At 38.9% G+C, this 23,714-nt stretch overlaps 1 protein-coding gene and 1 non-coding gene across 6 annotated transcripts in view; one reads left to right on the forward strand and one right to left on the reverse strand.

Moving 5' to 3' along the window:
• The window catches only part of LOC121892172 (cilia- and flagella-associated protein 47-like), a 69,666-nt gene that overhangs the window by 38,713 nt on the left and 7,239 nt on the right, over positions 1-23,714 (forward strand). For 2 of the 5 annotated variants that reach the window (XM_042405046.1, XM_042405047.1), the window contains exons 45-63: positions 15-151; positions 5,678-5,783; positions 6,021-6,238; positions 6,420-6,558; positions 7,113-7,240; positions 7,413-7,478; positions 7,833-7,976; positions 9,866-10,039; positions 12,124-12,235; positions 12,682-12,735; positions 12,884-12,981; positions 13,690-13,865; positions 14,208-14,315; positions 15,388-15,499; positions 15,843-15,947; positions 17,100-17,256; positions 18,377-18,460; positions 19,648-19,792; positions 23,148-23,332. In XM_042405046.1, the coding sequence (XP_042260980.1) occupies positions 15-151; positions 5,678-5,783; positions 6,021-6,238; positions 6,420-6,558; positions 7,113-7,240; positions 7,413-7,478; positions 7,833-7,976; positions 9,866-10,039; positions 12,124-12,235; positions 12,682-12,735; positions 12,884-12,981; positions 13,690-13,865; positions 14,208-14,315; positions 15,388-15,499; positions 15,843-15,947; positions 17,100-17,256; positions 18,377-18,460; positions 19,648-19,792; positions 23,148-23,332 (2,448 nt within the window). Of the gene's footprint in view, positions 1-14; positions 152-5,677; positions 5,784-6,020; positions 6,239-6,419; positions 6,559-7,112; positions 7,241-7,412; positions 7,479-7,832; positions 7,977-9,865; positions 10,040-12,123; positions 12,236-12,681; positions 12,736-12,883; positions 12,982-13,550; positions 13,866-14,207; positions 14,316-15,387; positions 15,500-15,842; positions 15,948-17,099; positions 17,257-18,376; positions 18,461-18,630; positions 18,677-19,647; positions 19,793-23,147; positions 23,333-23,714 lie in introns of those variants that run through there. The other 3 variants (XM_042405048.1, XM_042405049.1, XM_042405050.1) reach the window with 3 other exon arrangements.
• trnag-gcc lies at positions 9,308-9,378 on the reverse strand. Its single transcript has one exon. It is a non-coding gene; the product is annotated as a tRNA-Gly (tRNA).

Here is a 23,714-nt window from a genome sequence, read left to right on the forward strand (position 1 = left end):
GTGTGTGTTTCCAGATGGTGACGGCACTGAGTTTCTCAGTGCTGTGAGGAATGTTTGTCTGAAGTCAGGCCAAGCAGACACACTGAACATCCACTACCTGCCCTTCTGCCCAGGCAGCAAGTACTGTTCTGTCCTGCTAGTTTGCCCACAGGTCAGTGTGTGTGTGTTCATGTGTGTCTGGGTTGTCCGTCAGTTCCTTTAAATGTTTTTTTTTTAATAACTGACTATTAACTTAACTAATAACTTTCACTTTTGAAATGGAAGACAGCTATGAACACTAACTGAAGAGAAGTCTCTAATTTGTCAAACTGTAGAGATAATTTACTTTGCATCCTAAATTAAATTATAATTAATTGAATGAAATCCTCATTCTAAAATGTGTGTGTTTGTTAGTGCAATCTAATGCTCTGTCAACAAGACAAGACTCTGGTTCAGTTACAACAATTCTGTTTCCTAGAACAGTGTAATTTTGTGTTAGGAAGGTACTGTATGGATAGATGGAATTATTTTAAATGCAACATATGCACATTTTTTTCCATTACTGTACTGTATAACTCATGATGTGCCATTCAAGAAATATTAGCCCACACTCATGGCATGCTATTCCATGAATAAGAGCAAAACTGATATATATACACGTTTTGTCAAGGAGGAACTAAGACACAGCATGAAATAAAACAGCCTCATCTTTTCCCAAAACCAGCCTAGAAGTCCCTCACTCCATCAAATATGCAAGACTGACATATGAACAAGACTAGGGCTCCTATTTTTATTGAGGCACAACAACCAGAACAAGCAGTGCTCCAACAGTTTGGTATTTTCCTGACCTTGAAACATGCTTTGCCCATCTGTATTGTATTTTGGTGCCCAGCACAGAGTGCATGGTGTACAGGTGGGAGGAGAGGTGCCAACAGGTGGGAGGTTCATTCAAATTAAGCAGCATGCATTTGCAAACTAAATACTTGCTGCAAACATGCTTGAAATATAAATAAGTTGTTTCAATTAAACACTCTAAATCAGACTGCATTGATCTATAAATTACTGTGGGTGATTCTTACAGTATCTGTTGTCCACAGCTGCTTTATACTTTATGAAAAGCTTCTCCTTCAGTTCGTTAAATCCCTGCAGGACAGATACGTTGATAAATCTGCAGCCTCTGATTAGAGAAGTGTTGCGCCAGAGCACAGTGCCATTACGCACTGCCATTCACCATGTTTACCTTCATTAAATTGGCTGAAAACGACACCACACAGAGTTTAGTGATCCTGTATAAAGTGCTGTTGGTTCATAAGGCCAGTACGTTCTAGGGCAGGCGCTGACAGTTGTCCAGACTTCTCCTCCTCCGGAACGTCACCAAGTGTCTATTTGATTTCTGTATCACTGTTGATTACAGTCTGCTGTATTTCCACAGCACATCTTGTTTTCCATAATTTTAAACACACAACACCTATAATTATGTTTGGATGGCAATTTATCTTCTATAATGCAATGCATGACAGATTTATAACACACCATGCACATATGCACACCAAGCCCTTTCAGTTTATCCCAGACTTCCTGAGCTCTGTAACAGTCCGTTAGAAGATACTGCTCTGTCTCATCATTGCAGTAATTCTTTTGTTGTGACATAACAGCTCTAACAGGAAGTCTTCCCACAGATATCAGCCGCCGAACATCCCTAATGCTCTCTGACAGATTCTTATTTATTAGATTTTATTTCACCTCTGTGTCTTCATTATAAGTTCATTTTTTATGATTAATTAAAGCTCCATATTTAAAATCATTTATTTAATTATAAATCATTTTGCTGGGTAAACCACCACTGTGATTAAGTTTTGCCCCCGATACATTTTCATATAAAGTTAAATGATTAGTTAAAACATCCATCTCTCTCCCTCTAATGTCGTCAGCATAAGCAATAGCAGTGACCTTGTGCGCATGTCCTACATATGTTCCAGTAATACGACTGTCTTTGTTGATTTGTTTAATTAGGGGGCTGATGACTAAAATATAAAGAGTTGCGCTCATTGGACATTCCTGCTTCACACCTCTCTCTACTTCAAAAGACTCAAAAAAGACATTGACATTTACCCAGACACTTGATTTTAAATACAAACAACTTACCATGTGAATAAAGCTAACAGGAAAGCTGTATGCTTTCATCACAGCCCAGAGATAATCGCTGGAAATGTAGTCAAATGCTTTTTTTGATCAATAATATGAAATCCTTTTGACTCATTTAAGATTTTTCTTAAAATGCAAAGGTTGTCCCACATTATTGGTCCTTTAATTGCACACAACTGATAAAACTCAGTGGGCAGGTTGTCTGGACCGGAGCTTTCTCCAACATTTAACTGTTTGATGGCCTGTGCTACTTCGTCTTTTCTTATCTCACCAATAAATGAAGTACAAGTCGACGGGCTGTATGAAGGGATAGTCCGCAAAAAAGTGTTCACTGTTGTGGTGTCAGTTTCCATTTTTCTTATATGCAGTGGCACATACATTTATAATAACTTCTCTTTTCATATTTTCACAGAAAACAGCATCACCATCTTTGTTTTTTATGAATTTAATGAACTTGCTTTGAAGATTTTTTTTGTCCAGATTTAATAGCATGAACAAGGTTTCCTCTTTTATCTATTTTGGATCGTTTATATATATTATATAATAATTCATAATTAAGGGTTTCTTTGTGTTTTTAAGTTTAATATTGGTTCTTCTTCTATAATTGACCTTTCATCTGATTCAAACTAATATATTGATTTATATATTGATTTATTAATGCATCATACTTTGTATTTTTAAGTTTATTTAATTCTTTACATTTAAATTTAAAGAAGTCCTTTATTCTTTATTTTAGTATTTAGAATATTTAGTTGAATCACTTGATGTATTTCCAGTTTTAAATTTGTTATCTTAAAATCTTTATCTTTTAAGCTCTGTGTAATAAGTTTCCAGAAATCTGTGTTAGCTGAGGTTCCAGATGACAAAGACATTTTAACCAAAAGATGGTCAGTGTTTTAGTTTTTGAATCAAACCTGATTAAATCGGTTCCAAAGGGGTTAACAGACATCACACACACATCAGTTAACTGCTTCTCCACAGATTTTTTTACCCTCAGGACTCAGTCTAAACACTGTGCTGCTGACTCGGTCATTTTCTTCAGTTACTGTACTAAAATCTCCACATAAAATAATAATAATAATAATAATAATATCCGAACAAAGTTAAGTCAGGTTACCACGGCTCATCTTAGCCTCTTTTTCAGCCTTTTTTTTTTAGCAAGAGTAGCGTCTCATGTTTGATTCTTGAAATACGTTGCAGTGCAAACTGTTTTGTAACATTAATTACTAAACTGTGACCTTTTAAGAGGTTTATGGTTTTTTAAAAATAATCTATGAGAATAATGTCTGAAATTGCGTCAGGCCGGTGCAATTGTATAAACAGCTTCACCATTTTAATTTTTTTTTTTTAATTTCTATCATTATTATAGTAACTAACTGATGGAAGATCATATTCCATCTGTCTTTGGCTGCAGATTTATAGTGATGTGTGTTCATGTGGTGGCGCTCTGAAAGGCTTTCAGTTTGTTGAGCTGTTGTTATCATGTTTAACTGTGATTTGAGAGCTATGAGAGCAGTGATGTGACTGGCTGAGAGAGTATTTTATAATCAACACACCTGCTGATCTATAGTCACCTTCACCCAGCCCTTTTGCATGTTATGCTGCTGCACATACAAACCAAAAAAGCAGGTGCGCATGGAGATGCCCACACAGTCTGTGCGCCTCAGACTTACCACACTGCACTTGTGGTTGCATTTAACTGCTTGTTGGGCAGTTAAAATAGGGCCCTAAGTCTCGAGCCATGCTAGCAGCTCTGTGAGGCTGTACTTAGGCAAACTTACTAGCTAACTTATGCTGACATCCTGAAGTCTGAACATAATTTCATGGCAATCCATCCAGTATTTGATGAGACATTTATCTCAAATTACAGGTTTGTTGACCCTGTAGTTTAGTATTTCTTTTTTAGAGTTTCCATGTTAGAATAATTTAAGTTTAAACTTAATAATTTAATATTAGTCAAATATCAAAGTTTAAACTTTGATATTTGACTAGCTTATCACCTCGGTGTGAGAGAATTAGGAGAATTCTGATAGTAGTGCATGACAGTAGAATTTTTATAACATGCAAAAAAACAGAAAAAGACTGTATTTATATTTGATTATGTGGGAACTCCAAACCTTACCATCCAGTGCAGCAAATGACACTGATTTATTTACAACCATGCAGTGGCAACTACTTTGGATAGAGGCATGATCAGAAAATTAAATGATTTTACAATTGGAAATAATGCTTCTTCATATCCTTCCTGAAATAATAATATTTGATCTCTTCAACAACATGACTACAGGACTAGGTAAAATATGTGACGGTCAATACAAAAGCTGTTTGCAGGCTGAAGAAAGGCAATAGGAGGAGCAGGGGATCGGCATTGACAGGGGAACATGTTTTAAGTAAATGCAAGAGGAAGGAGAGCAAAAGATGACTGGAGGAAGAGGGGGAACAGGGGTAGAAACTTGCATGAGGTAGTACAAATAAGTATGTCACTATTCACAGGATTAAAGAGTTCAGCAGCAGTGAGTTTTGCACCAAGCCTTTCATTGACCCGAAATCCAGCCATGACCATTAGAAAACTGACCTGATAGAATCACATTACATTATCATACCACGCTTTAACAGCAAGATAAACTATAATTCTTTCTTTCACCAATTCAGAGCTTACCTAAAGAGAAAGGAGGCCCGGTGGTTCTTCCTCAGGGCAAACTTTTCAGTGACTCTGGTGTTAAAATCCTGTAGCTGCTGTTTGTAAGCGCTGTTAATTTGGGTAGCTATGTTTGCTTCCGAGCAAGCCCAACTTTACCGCACTCTAGATAACTCCCACTGCTTTCATGTTTGGTAATCCTCTCAGAAAGATGCTTGAGATCCTAAAAACCTGCTCTTGACCAGTTGCCATCTCCTCCAAAAACACACACGGGATGCAAAAAAGCGCCTTCTTGGACAAGCTGGCAGTTAGCCATTTTTTCCTGGAGAACCTCTATGACAGTGTCCCACAGCCAGTTGGCACCGAGGCCTTTAATCTCGTGATTATCTTTTAAAGGCAGAGTTTCAAATTTATGTTCTAGAAGATAATCCACTTCGTTCATGATGGCAGTTACTCTCCAGCAGAAAGACAACTTCTGCTAACTGCTAACTACAAGCGGATGACAACAAGTTACCAAGCAAAAATAGCCAATGAAATAGCAGCAAGGCAACAGACACCCCACTTGGCATCAAATTTATTCCACCTGCATTTATTGCCAAAAGCTTTAGGCATGTAAATCAAATGTGTAGAATGTGGGCGTAATCAAAGCATTGCAATATTGTGAGAATGGGGCTTTCCTCACATAATGACTACTGGAGTCAAACGTAGTTAAAAACACCCTTTTAAAACTATTGTTTCAAGCCACTGTTCTCAAATTATATAATAATAATGAATAACAGCAGCAACCGCATATTTTTATGTCATTCCTTAATTGGAATAATAAGTAATTAATTTCTAATTTCTACTCAGTGCCACTGAACTTGCCCCATATGACATGTCGCCACTGCAACTATGTCTGTTTCTGTGTCCCTCTAGGTGGGCGATACAGTCTATTTGGTGAAGGCCACGGCAGAATTGCCTCCTCCTTCCCCTCTCACTGCCAGGCCGAGTTCAAACATAGTTCCCATCCTCAACAACTCGGGTAGGAAAGCTGTCACACAGATAATGCTCTTACTGCATTTTAGCCATAGCACTATGCACATGGAACATAGACCAAACATTGGGAACTCCAATCACCATTACAGTCACTATCTATTGTTTGAATTGTCAATTATCATTCACTTGTTGATTTGAATGCAAATATTTTTTCATGAAATATAGGACCAAAACCAAAAAATAAAAAACTTGTGTAATACTGATGTTTTTTCCCTACCAATAGAGTCAAATAGTTGTGTATCAGTACTGTGCCTACGCTGCAAGGTAGGACAGGTGTGTGAGGAGGTGATGCGTGTGCCCCTGATCAATATGGCCTGGGAGCAAGCTCTGGCCATCTGTGGTCAGCACATCATGAGTGCTGATGAACATAGGAGACGGATGCTGACACACACTTTGCATAGCAGCACTGTGAGGGCAACCACAGCAGTACTCAAACAGCAGGTACAGACACAAACACACTCTGGAAAGCATGGTCTTTGCATATACAGTAATAAAATGTGTATGGTTGTAGGCGAGTGGCATAGCAGGCAATAGGGAGGATCCAAGATCGTCCAGCAATGTGAGATGTTTTTCTGTTGCCCACATTTTACTTGTTGGACCTCCTCTTCTCTTGCCTTCTTAGGCCCAATGGAGAAATGTTGACCACAGTAAAGGGGTAGAGTACAGCGTGGAGGTTTCTTTGCCACAGTACTTCACTTTACCCAATACTGTTACAATACCTATAGAAGAAGACACCAAGATACCCTGGGAGAATCCTGCAGGTACATGCACATACCCTTGAAATACCTGAATTCCAGTCACAAAGGATGGGGTTAGTCTTTCTTAAAACAATACTCATATGTCCATTAAAAGCATTATTGATTGCTATAATTTTCACTCTTGTCTATACTGACTGAAGAAATCCTAAGCTGATTTTAATGTAAGTGATGGTGGAAAAAAATCCATACTTTCTGTTTAATGCAAATATGCATTTGAAAGTTCAGCTGATGCTGAACTAATAGGCAAATTAAGTGGGCATCTTTCAAAGTTTGTCTTTTTAGTACAGAATTATCCACTGCAGTTCACCGAGGAAACACGGTCCATCAAAAACACAAAGGGGGAATTTTGTACAAAAAAGACATGCATCATTGATGAAGCAGCGCTGACTCACTGACTAACTTTTTGTGTGACACACACATGATCCATTTAGCCATCCCAGCTTTTAATTTGATGTCATAGTTTCACTCTTGCTGATGTCATTTACTTATTTAAATGTTGATTGTTCTTAGATTGTCCACCTACTCCCCTCCCTGAATCTCCCCCCTCTTTTCAATAGATTGTGGCTGTGTGGACATCCCTTTACGGTTCCAGGCAGACTCAGTGGGGCAATTTACATGTCAAGTTGTCCTGAGTTCCTGGTGTGATACTAGGGTCTACCTGCTAGAGGCGTTGGTTACTTCACAGGTAGATAATGACCGATTTAGGAGCTTAGTAAACTTGTAAATTGAATATTTACATTTACTAAATAAATGTAGTTAAATTAAAGCATAGAGCATAACCTGGCATTATCTACATGTGCAGTATAAGAACACATTACATTACAGCATTAATGTTACTAAATCATTTATGACCACAGGGAGGATCTGTCCACTTGGACTTCAGTTCACCAGCTCACCATTCAGTCACGCAAGACATACCACTGGTGAGGGCCAAAAGGAAATTCTTGTGAATTAATCAGTGTGTGTGTGTGCTGTTTATTAAGGACTAACCTAAAAGTGTTATATTAATTATTAATGGTTTTAGATATTACTTCCATAAAGAGAAACAGATTTCTTGGAAGAGAGAGGTAATCCTGCAACCAAATAACATGACAGAAATGTGTCTTTGACTGTCAGATTGCATGGCTTAAACTAACATATTGAAAATATTTAGGTCACAAAAGTGTAGATAATATTATGATAGTAGCTTTGTGAAATTGGTTTTTAATGACATTTTGCCAAAATGTTAAATATTCATGCGTTCAAGTCAAATTATCAGGCCTGTGTGTCTCTTACAGTGCAATGAGACCAACCAAGACTGGAAAATCCAGGCTGAGGTGTGTGGTGAAGGATTCCACGGCCCAAAGGATTTCACTGTACCAGCAGGGACAAAAGCTTGCTACCCACTCACCTTTCACCCTTCTGTACAATGCATTGTCACGGTAAAAAAAATGTTGTTGTGGTTTCTTTCTTTCTTTCTTTGTGTATTTCTTGCTTACTTCATTTCTTCCTTTGTCACAATCTTTCTATTTAACTTATTTGCTTGATTTATACTTTCTGATAGACCATGAAATCTTTACAGTGTATGTTCAGGATCATTCAACATCAGCAACACTGATGAGAAAGCCCACTTTGAAAATCCCTTACCACCAAGGCTCATCTATCAAGCCCTCATATTTGGCCTTTCTTCTCATTAGTCTCCTCTGTTGCATCCTCCCAGGGAGCAGTGAGCTCAAGTACGACCGCTTATCTCAATGCAGCAGCACACTGTCCAGCCTATTTGGCTGTTAAGATGATATCTGGGAATTTAAGCTTCCTCTGTGGCCAGCATCATCTTGCAGTGCTTTTTAAGAAGCACAACTGACATTTTTTTCCTGCAAGTGAACTTTCTTCCTTTGATAAACAGTGTTTTGATGACAGTGTTCTGCAATTTAGAACGGTTGTTGATTCCCTACAGTGGCAAATGAATACCTCACTACTTCTTTCACATATAGAGAATGTTGAGTTCAAAGAATATTTTTTTTCTTTTCAGGGTGATTCATTTATTTAATCATCAGAGGTCAAGAAGCTGAAAATGATTCTGTACTTCTTGAGTAAGATTCCAAAAAATATAGAAAACGTTTTAAAACATTTGTATTAGGTGTTCTTATTCCGTCCCATAAATCACATCTCCTTCATTTATCTTTCACATTTACACTTCCACAGCAGCAATTTACATTATACTTAGAGATATGGAGGATGAAAGATGACTTAATCATCAATAAATAAACACATTATATCATTAAATGAAAGAATAGATATATAAATAAATGTTGAAATAAACACACATAAATTAATGAATAAACATAGGTAATTAATTGGGACATCAATTAATAAAGGTCTTCAATGTATTTCTACATTTCTACACATTTACATGTATTTATTTCTGTATAACTATGTTTTTACACTTGTATTGCACTCCTATTTATTTCTGTATTTCTACATTTCTACATATTTACATGTATTTCTTTATGTATAACCAAGTTTTTACACTTCTACACATGTATTTATTTCTGTATTTCTAAATTTCTTCACATTAACATTTATTTATTTATTTACTATTTTATTAATTACCTTGTTTATTTATTTAGTTCAGCATTTATTTAATTATCAATGATGTGATCAGTGATGAAGTCATTTTTCATCTTCCTCATGGAGAGTGTGCTGTATGTACTTCCCTTGCCTTGGTTGTAGTCAGGATTTACAGTGAAAACGGGGGGGAAAAAAGTTGTTATGCATTGGCCGGGAATCGAACCCGGGCCTCCCGCGTGGCAGGCGAGAATTCTACCACTGAACCACCAATGCATTGGTGCATAGTGCAAGGGGGGTGGGGCCTAAATAGAAGACATGCTGCAGGCTGTTGCTGTGTTCATTGTTACACCAGCTCTCTACATTTGCCTGTCTCCTTCTTTTTTCCCTCCTTCATTTCTGTCACATTACACATACTTGGCCTCAATAGCTTTTTTCTGTATAGATAAAATGTGAAAATGCACACAAAATTCAATCTCAAAAAACAATCTTTAAAATGAACTACAATGAGAGAATTATGTGTATGTTGTATATACAGGTAGAGAGTATAAGGAGCATTTTTGTGCAGGGAATACTATCTTGTCTTTCCAATATAGTGCATTTTAGACTTAAATAAAAACATTTTGTGTTGTATAGATACTTATCCTGGTTTTTGTAATCAGCCACGTTCGTGCATGGAGAATGCTTGCCATTGTTCCTATGTGTTCACGCTTCACACAGAACACCAGTTTGTGTATGTTTGACTTTATCCCTACCCCCACAGGGAAAGCTGTACTTACATAATGACTGCGACGGTACTGAGCACGTGTTTACCCTCAGAGGAGTGGGAGAGCACCCCCTGCCTGTGGATCATGTGGTATTACACTGCCCTGTAGGGAAGACTACACACACACAGCTTGATGTCCCCAACTACAGCCAGAACAAACTCTCTCTCAAGGTATGCAGATATATAAACAAAAAAAAAAGCAAAAAAAGAGCACATTCAAATAACTGGCACTAATACTGACAAGATTTAATCTGATAAATACAACACATACACTTTAAAGGAAAGTACTCAGGCACTTTAATGTTAGCACTTTCATTAAAGCCTTTTTATTTTCATAGAAACCAAGCCAGCAATCAGCACGTCAGAGATTATCTTGAAAAAAAGTCGTGATATGATATTTTTGCCATATTGCCCTACCCTAGTGAGGAGCATATATTGGTATGTGAAAATATGCATGCTTTTGGTTGACTGAAGGTAGGTAGGGTGAATGAAGTGAGCCAGTCGCCAGGGTGCACAAAACACAGCAGGTCAGTGTGTGTAAACATTCTGAATTTGTATAACCTGAGGTGTCTGTTCAGAGCCCTGTACACCCCTTTTTTGGTACAAGGAAATACTTGAGTAGAAGCCACATTGGCTCCGCTCTGGAGGCACAATCTGTATCGCCCCTTTCGTTAACAGCAGTGTTTCCCCTATATTCATCCTGAATTATGAGCACCGCTGCTAAACCCATTGGCCGGCTAACCCATTGTTGCTAACTTCACAGCTAACCCCCTTCAGTTTTCCAGCAGTTGGGGAAACAACAGACGTGACTTTTCTTGGTCTTGACAAGCTACAGCATTTATTAACTGACACACTGTAGTCTGTACTGTACATTTACTGCCAGATTGACACCTTACTAACGACAACTAATTTTAAAGATAAAGTTAAGCTTTGCTGTCTGCTTCCTGACTCATTTTAAAAAAGACAAGAGAAAGAGAGAGAGAGAGCACCAGTGAGAGAGAGAGAGAGTGCAGCAGTGGTCTAGCGAGCTAGAGAGTGAGTGAAGAGAGGGAGTGCTGGTCGCGAGAAAGCCAATGAATCGGATCAATAAAACGTTATTTTCTGATTGTTTCACAGTGGTTATGTTCCGGAGGACAAATAAACACACCCACACCCCCGCACACCTCCACTTGACCCTGCGGCTCAGCGCTGCACCGCCTGATTACTGCTAACCTTTTCCTCTACTCTGCTCACATTCACCGTCACTTTTCTGACACTCGCTCTCTCGTTTAACCACTGACTCGCTTACGCTCTGCCCTAGTCATTGAAAGGAGCTACGCTACCTGCAGTTTCCCAGGCAATGACACAGACGTTGACTCGCGTTTCGAAACAGCGCTGCTCAGAGGCTCCCAAACACTATTGATTTCCGAATTAATTGATATTTGGCGTTATCTTTGGCATTTAAAAAAATATTTTTTGGCCTGGCGGGGGTTCTTGTGGCCTGGCAGCCCGCCAGGCCTGTACTATTATAGGGGAAACACTGCCCTACATTATTGTGGAATTGTTTTGAGTCATTGACTAGTGCATCAAATCCCAGAATCCTCCCTCTCCTCATTCTTCAAAGGACATTTACGTGAAAGGTACTGTTATAAGAGTAGCGTGGCTCCTTCAGGGCAGTGTGTAATGTGTGTGCATAGTGAGTGTGTGGAGCGAGCAGCAGAAAAGTGACGTGAATGCAAGCGGAGTGGGTTGGCAGTAAGTTGTCAATCTGGCAGTAAAAGTACAGTACAGGCTACAGTGCGTCAGTTAATAATGCTGCAGCTTCTCAAGACCAAGAGAAGTCTTGTCTGTCCAACTGCTGGAAAAGTGAAGGAGGTTAGCCCCAAAATTAGCAACAACGGATTAGCCTAACCATCCCACTTGCATGGCTAAAAATGACAAGACTTTAAGTTGTATCAGAACATTGTTTACTTCACTGACACTATTTTCGGTACATAAATATATTGAAAGACCATGGGCAACATGCTTTAATCATAATTAATGCATAATTTGAAAAACTAAATTTGTAGAATACATAATGGAGTGGAAGTAATGAATGACAGACAGTGTTGCTGTGATGTATTTTTGCATGTGTGCATTTTAGCCACTTGCAGGTAAGTGAGCGTCTATTTGAATGCATGTGCATCTAGAGCATTTGTTTCCTTTTTCCTCTGTATTTATGTTTTTTCACTGTCATGTGTGTTTGTGTGTGTGTATGCATACACACATGCACATAGGTGGTGACAGACTTATCTGTTGTGCGTGGCACACCCTCCCTGGAGATTAAGCCCGGTCATAACGCTCCATACACCCTGGCTGTGTCACCATGGAGACGAGGAAAACAGACAGGTGATTTTTTTCTTCTCATGGCATGTTTGTTATTCTGGGGTTACATGGTTTGTTATGTGACACAGAAGGCAACTGTGCTCAGATGTCAGCTTAATTTGTTTATATTGTATTGGATTTGTTTAAACAGATGCACGCAGACTAATACATTCTTGATTATTCTTAGTTTAAATGCCTATATATTTAAATGTTGTGGTTTTACTGTGTTGTCTTGTTTGTTTTGCATACCTTTAGGCAGACTTGTATTTCTATATTTGTATGCATCTGCAGTATGTCAGCATAGGTAGTTGAGCAGGATTACCTGTAAGTAGCAAATATAAGGAACATTTTGTGTGTATGTGTGTGTGTGTGTGTGTGTGTGTGAAGATAATGCTCATTTGTATCATCAAAATACAACAACTACAAACCTAAATCCAAATAAATAACTGAATCCACAACCGTTTTTGCAGGCTGCCTGTCATTTGTGGAAATTGATGACATGCAAGAAGCAGATAAGGACAAAGGTAAACTTGAATGGTATACATGAATCATTAAAAGCTTCAGAAATCTTTAAAAATACTTAACTTTGATGTCTATGTTTTCCTCTTGATTATAAGGTTAAATGCGTACATTCTTCTTTGCATTTACACCGTATTTATATGTGCCTTCCAGAAAATGTACTTGGACGCTACGAGGTATATTTCTCTCTCGAGATAATTTGTGAGCAGGCAGCAGCCATCAAGGTCATAGATGTACAATGTGCTGCTCAGGTAAGTTCAGCAAACACACTTGCACGCATAGACTTCTGATTTTATGCTGGAAATATCTGCTTTTTGAAGCAACAGCACAAATCTCATTGCTCTTGATGGCAAAAGCATACACACACACACACACTCTCCAAAATCATCAAAAAACCTGCAATACAAAATGATTTCTAGTTCTTTTCAAATTGAGAATTTTTCTGTCAAGAATAAACTTCACATCAAAGTACAATATTAATGTAATTAAAGCAGAGCAGTAATAGAAACATATTTTGTTGTCCTACAAAATACTGTCATTGAAGCCTAATTGCATAGATCGTCTTCTGAAATGACCTTTTAATGCAGTGTCATCAGAAACACAAATGTAATATAAATTTCAGAACTGTGTTGTCTGGTGGTTAGAAATTAGAGCGCCCTGGTCGAGCAGCTTGTTTTTAAGCAGGTTACTTAATCTACAGTATAATAGCTTAACTGACAGTGTTCTGTAGCTGACTGATCTGTCTGGATGCAAGTAAAAAGGGTAAACTCTGTCCAGGATGAATGGTAACAAAAATATGTATCTCATTTCTAACATGCAGGCCTTCAAGTACTGTTTCTGCTGCATGCACCTTTTACAGGAAAGTGTAATCTTAGGGCCTTCTACTAGATCAAAAGACTATCAGAACATCACAAGGAAAAGCAAAAACAGGTGTCATCTTTGAAATGTTGTGTTCTCAGAGCTCAGTTGCCATAGAGATCCCTGTCAATAACCCACAAGGAAAGCCATTGATGCTGGATGTGTACCTGGAAGGAGACGGCCTAAGTGGAGCAAACTGGGTTTCAATTCCCCCACAGGAGACTCTCACTTACAAAGCCGTGTTCTCTCCTGGTAGAGCAGGAAAGAGTACAGGCAGGTAAGACTCACTGCTCATTCCTGACAAATTAAATGTCTTCACTGGGTTTGGTGGTAAGGATTCAGTGCTGTCACTATTGGCGTCAATTCATTTTCAACTTAAGGTCCCAGTTTAAATTTCACATGGCCTCCAGCACGTACATCATCTGTAACGGACTCTTTACAGAAGACAAAAATAAAATAGTTTTCTACACAGTTTACTATGTAGTGCTGTGTAAGACCAAGTGAAGATCACTATTTATTAAATTGGAATTTACCCAGCAATGTATTTTGCTATTTCTAACAGTACTATGAATCTGTGCTATACAGCAGTTGCATAGGTTTAATGTGTGTTTTCTGCCAGCGTGGTGTTCCAGTCAGAGCTGGTGGGGGAGTTCTGGTATCAACTGGAGCTTTATGCTCTCCCTCCTCCAGTCATCACACTTCCACAGGCCTGCTGTCAGCTGGGCAAGTAGGTGTGCACACACACAGGAACACACAAACACAGCATCTCACTGCAGGGCTATTGGCGAGGAATACATGTGATCCTATCCTCAGGATTTGCCCACACCTCAGTGATGTGTGTGCTCAGGCTGGTTCTCTGTTGCATATTGTACTGCAGGCAAGCAGGCTGACTCCAAAACATCCCACAGTAACCTTTATATGTAAATCAAATCAAAATAGTTTAAACTGTATTGAAGTACAACCACAGTACGAGTTTCCAGTGCTCCCAATGATGCATGTAAATCTTGTTGGTGGCCTGCTTAAATTTGGTATGCAGGACAAAAAGTAACATTAAACATAATTGAAAAATGAACTGTGGAGAAATGTCATCAGTACTTGTTCCAGCTTATTATAATTTTATTAAAATTGACATTTTAAAAGATGAATGATATAAATGCTGATTAGGAGACATGCATTCATTCACATATCAGCCAACTTTGTCTGCTAGGGCAAGTGACAAGATTCAATTAATCCACTAAGGTAAGATGAAGCTGATTTAAACTCAGACAATGAAAGTCTGTTCCTCAAGGTCTATTTGTTCCATTTTCTGTCACGTGATGTTCACCAGGGGCCTGCAATATTAATGTGTTAGTCAGCTATCCTTTGGCTTGACTGTGGTTTTCTGGTATCACAAAGATGTCTCACTTCTTTTTCAGATTAGGGTCTATTTTTTTGTCCCCACAAGGACAAAGCTGGCTTGTATCATCTACTGTATTTATAATAGTGTGTTTATAATAGTTTCACTATTCTAGACTACTGAACATTTTCAATTATATATTTGAAAATATATGATAATTACTACATTTGCCTTACTTTAAATATTTGTATATTATTATTATTACTGTTTCAGTTCCACTCTAGACTCTACTCCAGCTGAATTTGTGCAGGCAGGACCTGTCAGATTCATTGTACATTTTTTGGACAAGAAAATGGTTTGATAATTAAACAAAACTAACTAGATGTGTTTCTTTGTGTGTGTGTGTGTGTGTGTGTGTGTGTGTGTGTGTGTGTGTGTGCGTTTGTGCATGTGCGTATGTCAGATGGACCAGACAGACCATTCCCCTGGTTAACCCGACTGCTGAGACTCTGGAGCTTATTGTGGCTAACAGTAACCACAGAAACTACACACTGGAAATGGATACATTAAGTACTGTTAGTACACACTTACATACCCCCTTCATTTTTGCACATCCTCCGTTTTATCAGCTCAGTATTCCATCCAAATATTTCAAATAAAGCTTAAGTTGATGTGGATATTTGGCTGTATTTGCTGTGGATTTCATCTGTTAAAAGAACCATACAGTGCACGTAGACACTTGATAACACACATATCCACAAAACAAATTGTTGTCAGTTGGAAGGAAAAGACTTGCTATATATCGGGATGAAAAGCCGTGGGTTGCCTAGCAGTGCGATAGAGAGGATTTGTGTCTTTATCCTCCCATACTGTCCCCATGAAAGCTATTCCCTGTGTTTGTGTGTGTGTGTTTTCCAGCTTACTGTGGAGCCCCACTCCTCCGCCCAGCTTGGCATTCGCTTTAGTCCTTCATCCATCGGAGAGGGGAACCACACGGCAAAGATCACTTTCACATGCCCCCAGGTGTATATATCCACACACAAACACCAAGAGAAAATGGATTACATAAATCATCACACATACACACAAAAGCACACATACAGCAGCACAAAAGTGTATGGATAGTTCACTTATTTTTCCTCTTAAATTGGTTTAAGCAGGTGTTCTCATTTTATTTGCCGCCTCATCATTCCCAATCTTTCACATAAAGCTTGGAGCTATTAGATCACTTCATAAAGCCTTTCATAGGCCCATATTTTACATTTTATTTAAGACACAGAGAGACATTGTCTTTATTTAAGACAATAAAACATTTCCTCAATAAGAAAACAAGAAACTTGGATACAGATCACAGAAACAAGCTAATTCTAATAAAACATACAGCATTCCTCAGGAACGGAGAGCCCTCTTCCCAAAATAGGCACAGCAAGGCCGGCTAGTTTAACTAAACACACCACACAATTTGTCGGAACAGCTAGCCTGGTTCTTGTCCACAGCTAGCCTGGGCAGAACCAGGCTAGCCTATCCAGCCAAGCTAAGTGAATGTCTCCTGACTTTTAACTTCATTTGTAACAGACAAATATGAGAGTAGTATCAACCTTCTCGTTTTACTTTCGGCAAGAAAGCGAATAAGCATATTTCCCAAAATGTCAGACTATTCTTTTAATGACTGAAGACATGAAAAATTAAGGCTTTTAAATGACCCAAGATATGAGCTCCCTGCCTGTTGAAGATTTTTGTTTGGTTTCTTAAATGTATTGATTTAAATATATATTTTTTAATTTCAGCTCAGAGAATTCTGGTCTTTTTTCAGGTTCTGTATCTACTAGATGTAGAATTTAAAGCTTAAGGGAATCTTTGAGCTCAGCTGAAACTCAGCAGTGACTTATCATGATAAATATCAATATAGACTGATCTGAAAAATGTTTAAAAGAATGTCACTAACAAGTTTAAAAATGTTATTCATGGTAATAGTTAATGATTTGTATTAGCTATGTGTATATATGTTTGGATAGGTGTGTCTAAACTTTCATTCTCTCTCCAAGTGTGATCTCTAAACTATTCCTTTTGTTTGTCTTCCCTCCTCTGTATTCCTGTCATGCTTTCTTGTTTTTCTTTTATTTCTCTCCCTCTGGCCACTTGTGTATGTGTTAATCTGTCTCTGTCACTTTTTAGTTGCAGGAATGGTGTGTGTTGTTGAGTGGGTGTGGTCTTAATCCAGAGAGCGAGGAGCCAGTGAGCATCTCATCCGCGATTGGTTCCAATGCCTCCATCACCATACCCTTCACAAACCCCACTGAGCTCCCAGCAGTGCTCAATATCACACTGACAGGTCCCAGGCACTTGTTGTTTTATTCACACGCATACATTTTGCCACTCACTTGTCCTTGATAATATGATACAATAGGCCTCATGTAAGAACATTTTCATATTTTTATCCTAAAACTCCCTTGACTTTACTATGTGAGGTTTGCTTGTATGAGTGTTCCAAGTAGGATTCAACAAACTTTCTTAACTGCCTGAACTTCTCATAAATCGCTCATTTCAGCCTGATGAATGCCACCCGTTCATGAGGAGGTGTGCGTTCATGAGATGGGATCAGTAGCATAATCCACACCACTAAAATTGCCATATAAGGCTCTATGTTCCATTTGTGGGTGAGTTTCATTCACAAAAAGTTCCCAAAGAGTAAAAAAAAGCAGCGCAACATCAAGTCCTGTTGTCAGAAATCAGAAGCCAAACACATAACAAATTTAGGAGTGACAGTAGGAGACCCAAAACAATTAGAAAATATGAATCCAGCCAACATGTTATCAGAGCAGCTCTGCACTGTGACAGAAATAAAGAGGGAATGATTTGACGTGAAGTTAGATGCTAAAAAACATCTTTCTAAAGCAAAGCGCTTCATGATGGGAGGTGGTCAAGGGGTGTGACAGTCAGAGAGATGTTAGAGAAGAATATTATGGTCTACAGGTCATGCCTCACTGTCAGCTGCAGAACAAGATTATACTGGACAGAGACCTGCAGAGAGAGACAGAGGCAGCTGTCGGATTGAGAGAAGTTTCCTAGCAACAACTGAAAAGTAGAAGTTGCTGCACCAAAATATGGCCATAAAAATCACAAAATCTAAAAAACCTTTCAGTAATTTGGCAGCCATGATAACATGGTAAACAGAATGTTCATTTTGCATTTTGCATTTGTTTAACTTATATATTAACTTTTTGTTAATTTCAGTATCATATTTAAACTCCAAATTAATTCAGATTAGGACATTATTGTAAGTCAAACAAGTGTTTCTCCCTGGTGAAGAAAGGCAGAGATGAGAGATGAACTTTATTTGTACCTAAGAGAAAATTCTAAGTATGAGAAAATTGATGAATGCCACAAATGTTCTTAAATAAATCTTGTATGTGCATTTTAAGAACTTATCTGTTTGTTTCTTCATGTATCAGATGAGGACCCGAGTGGGGCCCCAGTCTGCCATCCAGTCACTACAGACAAGGAGGTCTTCTCTATCCCTCTAAGCAATACTAAAGGTGTGTGAACTGATCTTACAACTTATCACCACTTTATGATGAAATGTTCAGGAATCATATTTTACCATGCAACATATACAATTCAAAAAACAAAGCTTTAAAAATTATTTCTTTAAAACAAAACTGGACTTAAACATTTTTTCAGACCTCTGATTGTTGTTTCATTTCAGTTTAAATGAGACAAAAATCCTTTCAGTTGGGCACTAAACAGATGCAGGCTTCTTCACTAAGCGACAGTAAGAATGTAGAGAGTTTTTAGTCTTAATAGACCTCTATATTAATCAACCTTAGGCTATAAGCCAGGGATGAAAGTTTTCATTCAAGTCTTAAAGGTATACTATGCAGGATTTGTGGCTAAGTGTTTGTAAACACAGCATTCAAAGTTGGCCCCTCCTCCCCAACTCAATCAGAGCGAGGTGAGAGCAGAGCGAGAGAGAGAGAGAGCAGTGGTGGTTGAGCGAGCTGGGGAGTGAATGAAGAGAGTGAGCAGCGCTGGTGAGAAAAAAGCCGTGAATCAGTTAATAAAATGTTATTTTCTCATTGTTTCATGGCAGTTATAGTCCTCCACACAACCCTACGGGAAGGTGCAGCATTGCTGGATTTTGTGTGAATGCAGAGCTTCATCCTGTCCGCTGTGGCCTCTCTGCTCTGCATGTTTAGCTCGGCCCTGCCCTTGGTTAAGCAGACACACAGACCTGCAGCTCTTTATATATTCATGACACAGAGACAGAGAGCAGAGGAAAGAGATGGAGACAGCGATGTAACCTAGTCACTACCCTTCGAGTCCCGACCTCACACCCTGTGCGCTGTTATTGGCTGGGGGCTACACACCCACTGTCCAAAGGCTGACGCCCAGGAGTGTCCAGAACACAGCAAAATAATAAGAAAATACAGGCAGAGGGCAGAGTCTCTGTAGATAAATACACCACCACACACTTCCACTGGGTCATAAGTGATTTAGAGGGATTACTTTTGTATGAGTCTTTACATTGTTATCTAGGAAAATCCTGCATAGTATACCTTTAAGTTTATTTATTTGAGTTTGCTTGAAATCAACCTTGAAATTGTTGTGCAGATGTACACATGAGAAACATTGCAATGCATTTTAATAGGCCTTGGTTCCTAGAGCTGTTTTTCTCGTTCGGTTACCGGGCAGAAAACTGAATGTGACTGTGTGTCTGTTCTAGATATACAGATCAGTGAAGGGGCCGGTTTTGATGTGCCTGTGGTGTTTGCGCCTAATTCTATGGAGCTACAACAGGCCTGGCTCTGCATTGCTCTGACGCCCCTCAGCAGCCTGGGCAATAACAATCCCATTACAGACAACATGAGGTGTGTGTGCATGTGTGTTATTGTCTGCATACGAGGCTATATCAGAGTCTATGCCTAGTCTCAGACAAGTTTTAGACATTCAGTAATGCTCATTATCTTCCTTTACTACTACTTCCACGCAGGTTTCTGCATAGGCTCCCACTATAAACAAAACAAAGAGTAGTTCAATTATCTTTATTATTATACAGTGGCTTTTTCCAATCAGCAAAAGTGTTGAAAGTACTCGGTACAGTGTTTGATCTCATTAAACATGTTCTATTCCAGGCATGGTAAGAGACATGTATAACAACACATTGTGAACAGTATAATGTACCTCGAATGTAGTACCCACTCAGAATCACAAATGGCTGTTCCATTGTGCATTAGGTAAGAAGCGGGTGTAGGGATATTACTACTGCACTAGGAAATTAATATTTTTCACTGGTAAAATAATAAAGTGCACCACTCTTCAATTGAGGAGAAATAATTAGACCACATCACACAATCCCATATCTGAGTGGTGAAATCTCGAGGATACAGGATTCTCCATCTCTGTAATATACAAATACAATGACTTGGGGATAACTCAAGATGTTTATTTTACTACTACTAAGGGATAGGGATAAATAGGGAACAAATGATCATATATACATATATACAAATAGAACAAATGAATGAATGGGGAAATTAAATTAAATTTTAACAATTTATTGCTGACTGAATGAATGAATGAAATTGAGGGTTATCAAAAATGAGTCAAAGCTCAGAGGGGGCAAATCGCTCTACCTAAAGCCGATGAAAAAAATAATTTAGAATCTAGGTCTTTGCATCAACTCTCAGACAGAACGCTTGGAAGATAGTTTACAACTGTTTCCGTAGTGATGGAGGGCTGATGAAGCAAACTTCCTGAAGAATGCCGAGCATGCTGCGGCAGACTCAGTGATCTCAAGGCTCCCAAGGTGACAGCCAGATGAGAACTGCTGTAGGTTCAGTGAAGCACTCTGGTTCAGCACTTCTTCAGAAGAGTGAATCCAATGCTGGATAGACTCAGAATAGCTGAGGCCACATAGTAAACTGGGGTATGTATTTCGGTCTTGATGCATTCAGTGGCAGGCTGCAGTTTGATGCTGGAGCTCTGACAAACAAAATGGTCCGTGGAAAAGTCTCGAAGACAGAAGTCTTTGCAGACTGGGACAAAGCAACTCCAATTAACTATGAAATAACAAAGCTTGAGCACCTAAATAGGACAAAACAATAGTACGATAGTACAAAAAACATTTAACTACATGATAAAAATAGGAGATTACAAAAATAATAGATATTCAAATGGATAAATGGATACCTGGCTTGTAGCTTTAGGTGTCTTTGCAGTCTTTCTTCTTAGTTGAGAGTTTCTTTCTGGAGCTCTCAACCCAAAACACAATGAACAGGCCATAACAGCTGGCAAGGCCGACAGAAAAGAGAAGAAGCCTAGACAAAGAGTTGTAAAACTTTTTATAGTCTAGTGGGTGTGATCCTGTGTGTCTAGTGAGTGTGTTCCTGCACACACACATATAGACTGTTAGACTAAAACATCATGATGTTTCTGAAAGAATTTAGTTTCTTCTTATGTTCCTAGGTTTGTCCACTACACAGGGCACATTCTAGACAGGTTGTCTCTCACAGGGCTAACAAACTGAGAAACACATTCACACTCACTTTAACACTTTGGAAACCATGCAGGAAACCCACATTGGCATAAACACAGTAGTCCATTATCTTCACAGTATTTTGTAATTGCTTTGACTCCGTTTTCACAGCCTAGTTTCAATGTACATACCTCTAAATGCAAAGATCAAAACTGACTTGCTAAATTTCAACAAATGAATGCATTACCTAACCTAATGCGCCAGATGGTTTGTTTCACAGAATCATCTGAGAAGTCGTCCTTAGAAACTGTTTGGAAAAGGTCAGGCTCTTTCAAAAAATACTTGGCAGGTGATAAGATGAACCATCTGTCTATCACCATCTATCAGGGGCTATCACTTCTCACTGTCCTCACACCTAAACCATGCCCATAGCTGCCAGTAGTTCTAGGATGCTGATTTGTCCCAACCACCAGTGGTTTGGTCCACAAGCACATAACTTGAAGCCTGATGATGGATTCTCCTGTGAGCCTGTGATCTTGAGCTTGATCTTGTGAATCTACCTGCCTCACAAAGTAATGCATTACCCTGTTGAGCAACATTGCAACATAACTGCTGATTACTTCATCACCACTGTCATACATTAAAAATGCACAGCAATGTGCATAAATCTCTGTACATTAAAAGAGTACTCCACTAATTTAGCATTGCTGTCCTATAATATTGTCAGACACATGATTGACAGTTAAAAAAGGATCAAAATAGATGCAGCAGAACCAGAGATATTGTCATTTTTATTCCATGCATCCTTCTTCTTTGTCAAAACCTGGCACCTACATTATCTACAATGCGACTCAACTACCGACAATTGAGTCTGGTATGAGCTAATATAGCCTGGAGCTGCTAGCCTCAAGCAGAGGTGAGGAGTGGGCTACAGAGGTCTGGTAACTTCACTTCTTTCTAACTCCACACCCCCAGATTTTTTTCATTCTCATACTTTTCATACTTTTTTCACATGTGCAGTAGTACTCCCCTGCACCTGTAAGCACACATTGATGTGTAAAATCAGTGGAGTTCTCCTTTAAGATTTTTGCACATCAAAGCTATCCAAAAATGTTAGGTCGAAGAGCAACTTTGTCATAAGTGGCCTGCTTCACTCCACTTTCAAACCATCTGTCTTCTCTATCCAATCTGTGCACGTTGCTGTCCTCGAAGTAGTGTCCCTTATCCTTCAGATGTAGGTAGACTGCTGAGTTGTGACCTGGGGAGGTGTGCCATGCTCTGATGCTCTGTTTGTGTTTGGGTGTGTGGTCCTATGGGTGGACGAGCTTCTGTCTCAGTGTGTTGCTGGATTTGAAAATCACAGGGATGCAGTGCTTGTTGAAGATCCTCCTGAGTTTCTCCAGCCAAAATCTGGAGTCTGAATCTTCACAAGCATGTTGTGAAAACTGAGACAAAGCAATATCAATACTACTATTAAAGTATACTTACTGGATTCTGACTAATAGACACGAATGTTTGGGTTTCAATCAGTTTTGTCCTCAGTTAAATAAATCTCAGAGCTAATATATTAAGCTGTATGAAAGTACAAAAATAAAATCACTTTAATTTGATTTCTGACATGCAGTGGATTTTGAAATCCTGGCACAGACATTCTACATTAGTTATGTGCCTGGCATATTTTCATAACCAGTACTTATTGCTAATTGCTAATTCTGAAGTTTAAAAAATGCACTGCACCAATATTTCAGGTCAGCGCAGGAGCTGTCAACCATCTGTTGGATTTACCCCCTCCGTGGGATTCCCATGGAAGTGCCTGTTGAAAATTCACCACTTGGCGTGTTTCAGTGTGAAGTGGGCTGCCAGCTGGAAAAGAAGGTCGATGTACTGCTCACTGGATGTGTGCCAGGGAATCAAGGCCAGGAAGGACAGGAAGGTGTGTGCCAGTTTGTGATTTTTTTACTGTTTTTGTTGAGGCCAAATGGTCTTGCAATATCAGAAAACACTTTCTAGACCTTTTTAAATGAAGGAGTCATGATTGCAGGAAGACATTGTGCAGTGTTCATTTTGGCACCTGATTTTGATTTCATTACAGTCTTTTGTCAAAAGTGTAAATTAATTGTATTCTAGTTTTAGTCGACAAAAATGTGACACACAGTATTCATGTCATTCCACTCTGCTGTAATGCAACAGACTCATGGAAATGTTGGATTGGATTGTTGGAATGTGAATGCATGTAGTATATTGATCAGTTCCTTTTTTCCTTCCGAGAGCTGGTTACATTAGGTCATGTTAGTTATCTCTGCCAGTAAGAGCTG

Source organism: Thunnus maccoyii, chromosome 24, assembly GCF_910596095.1.
Source record: "Thunnus maccoyii chromosome 24, fThuMac1.1, whole genome shotgun sequence".
Lineage (NCBI taxonomy): Eukaryota > Metazoa > Chordata > Actinopteri > Scombriformes > Scombridae > Thunnus > Thunnus maccoyii.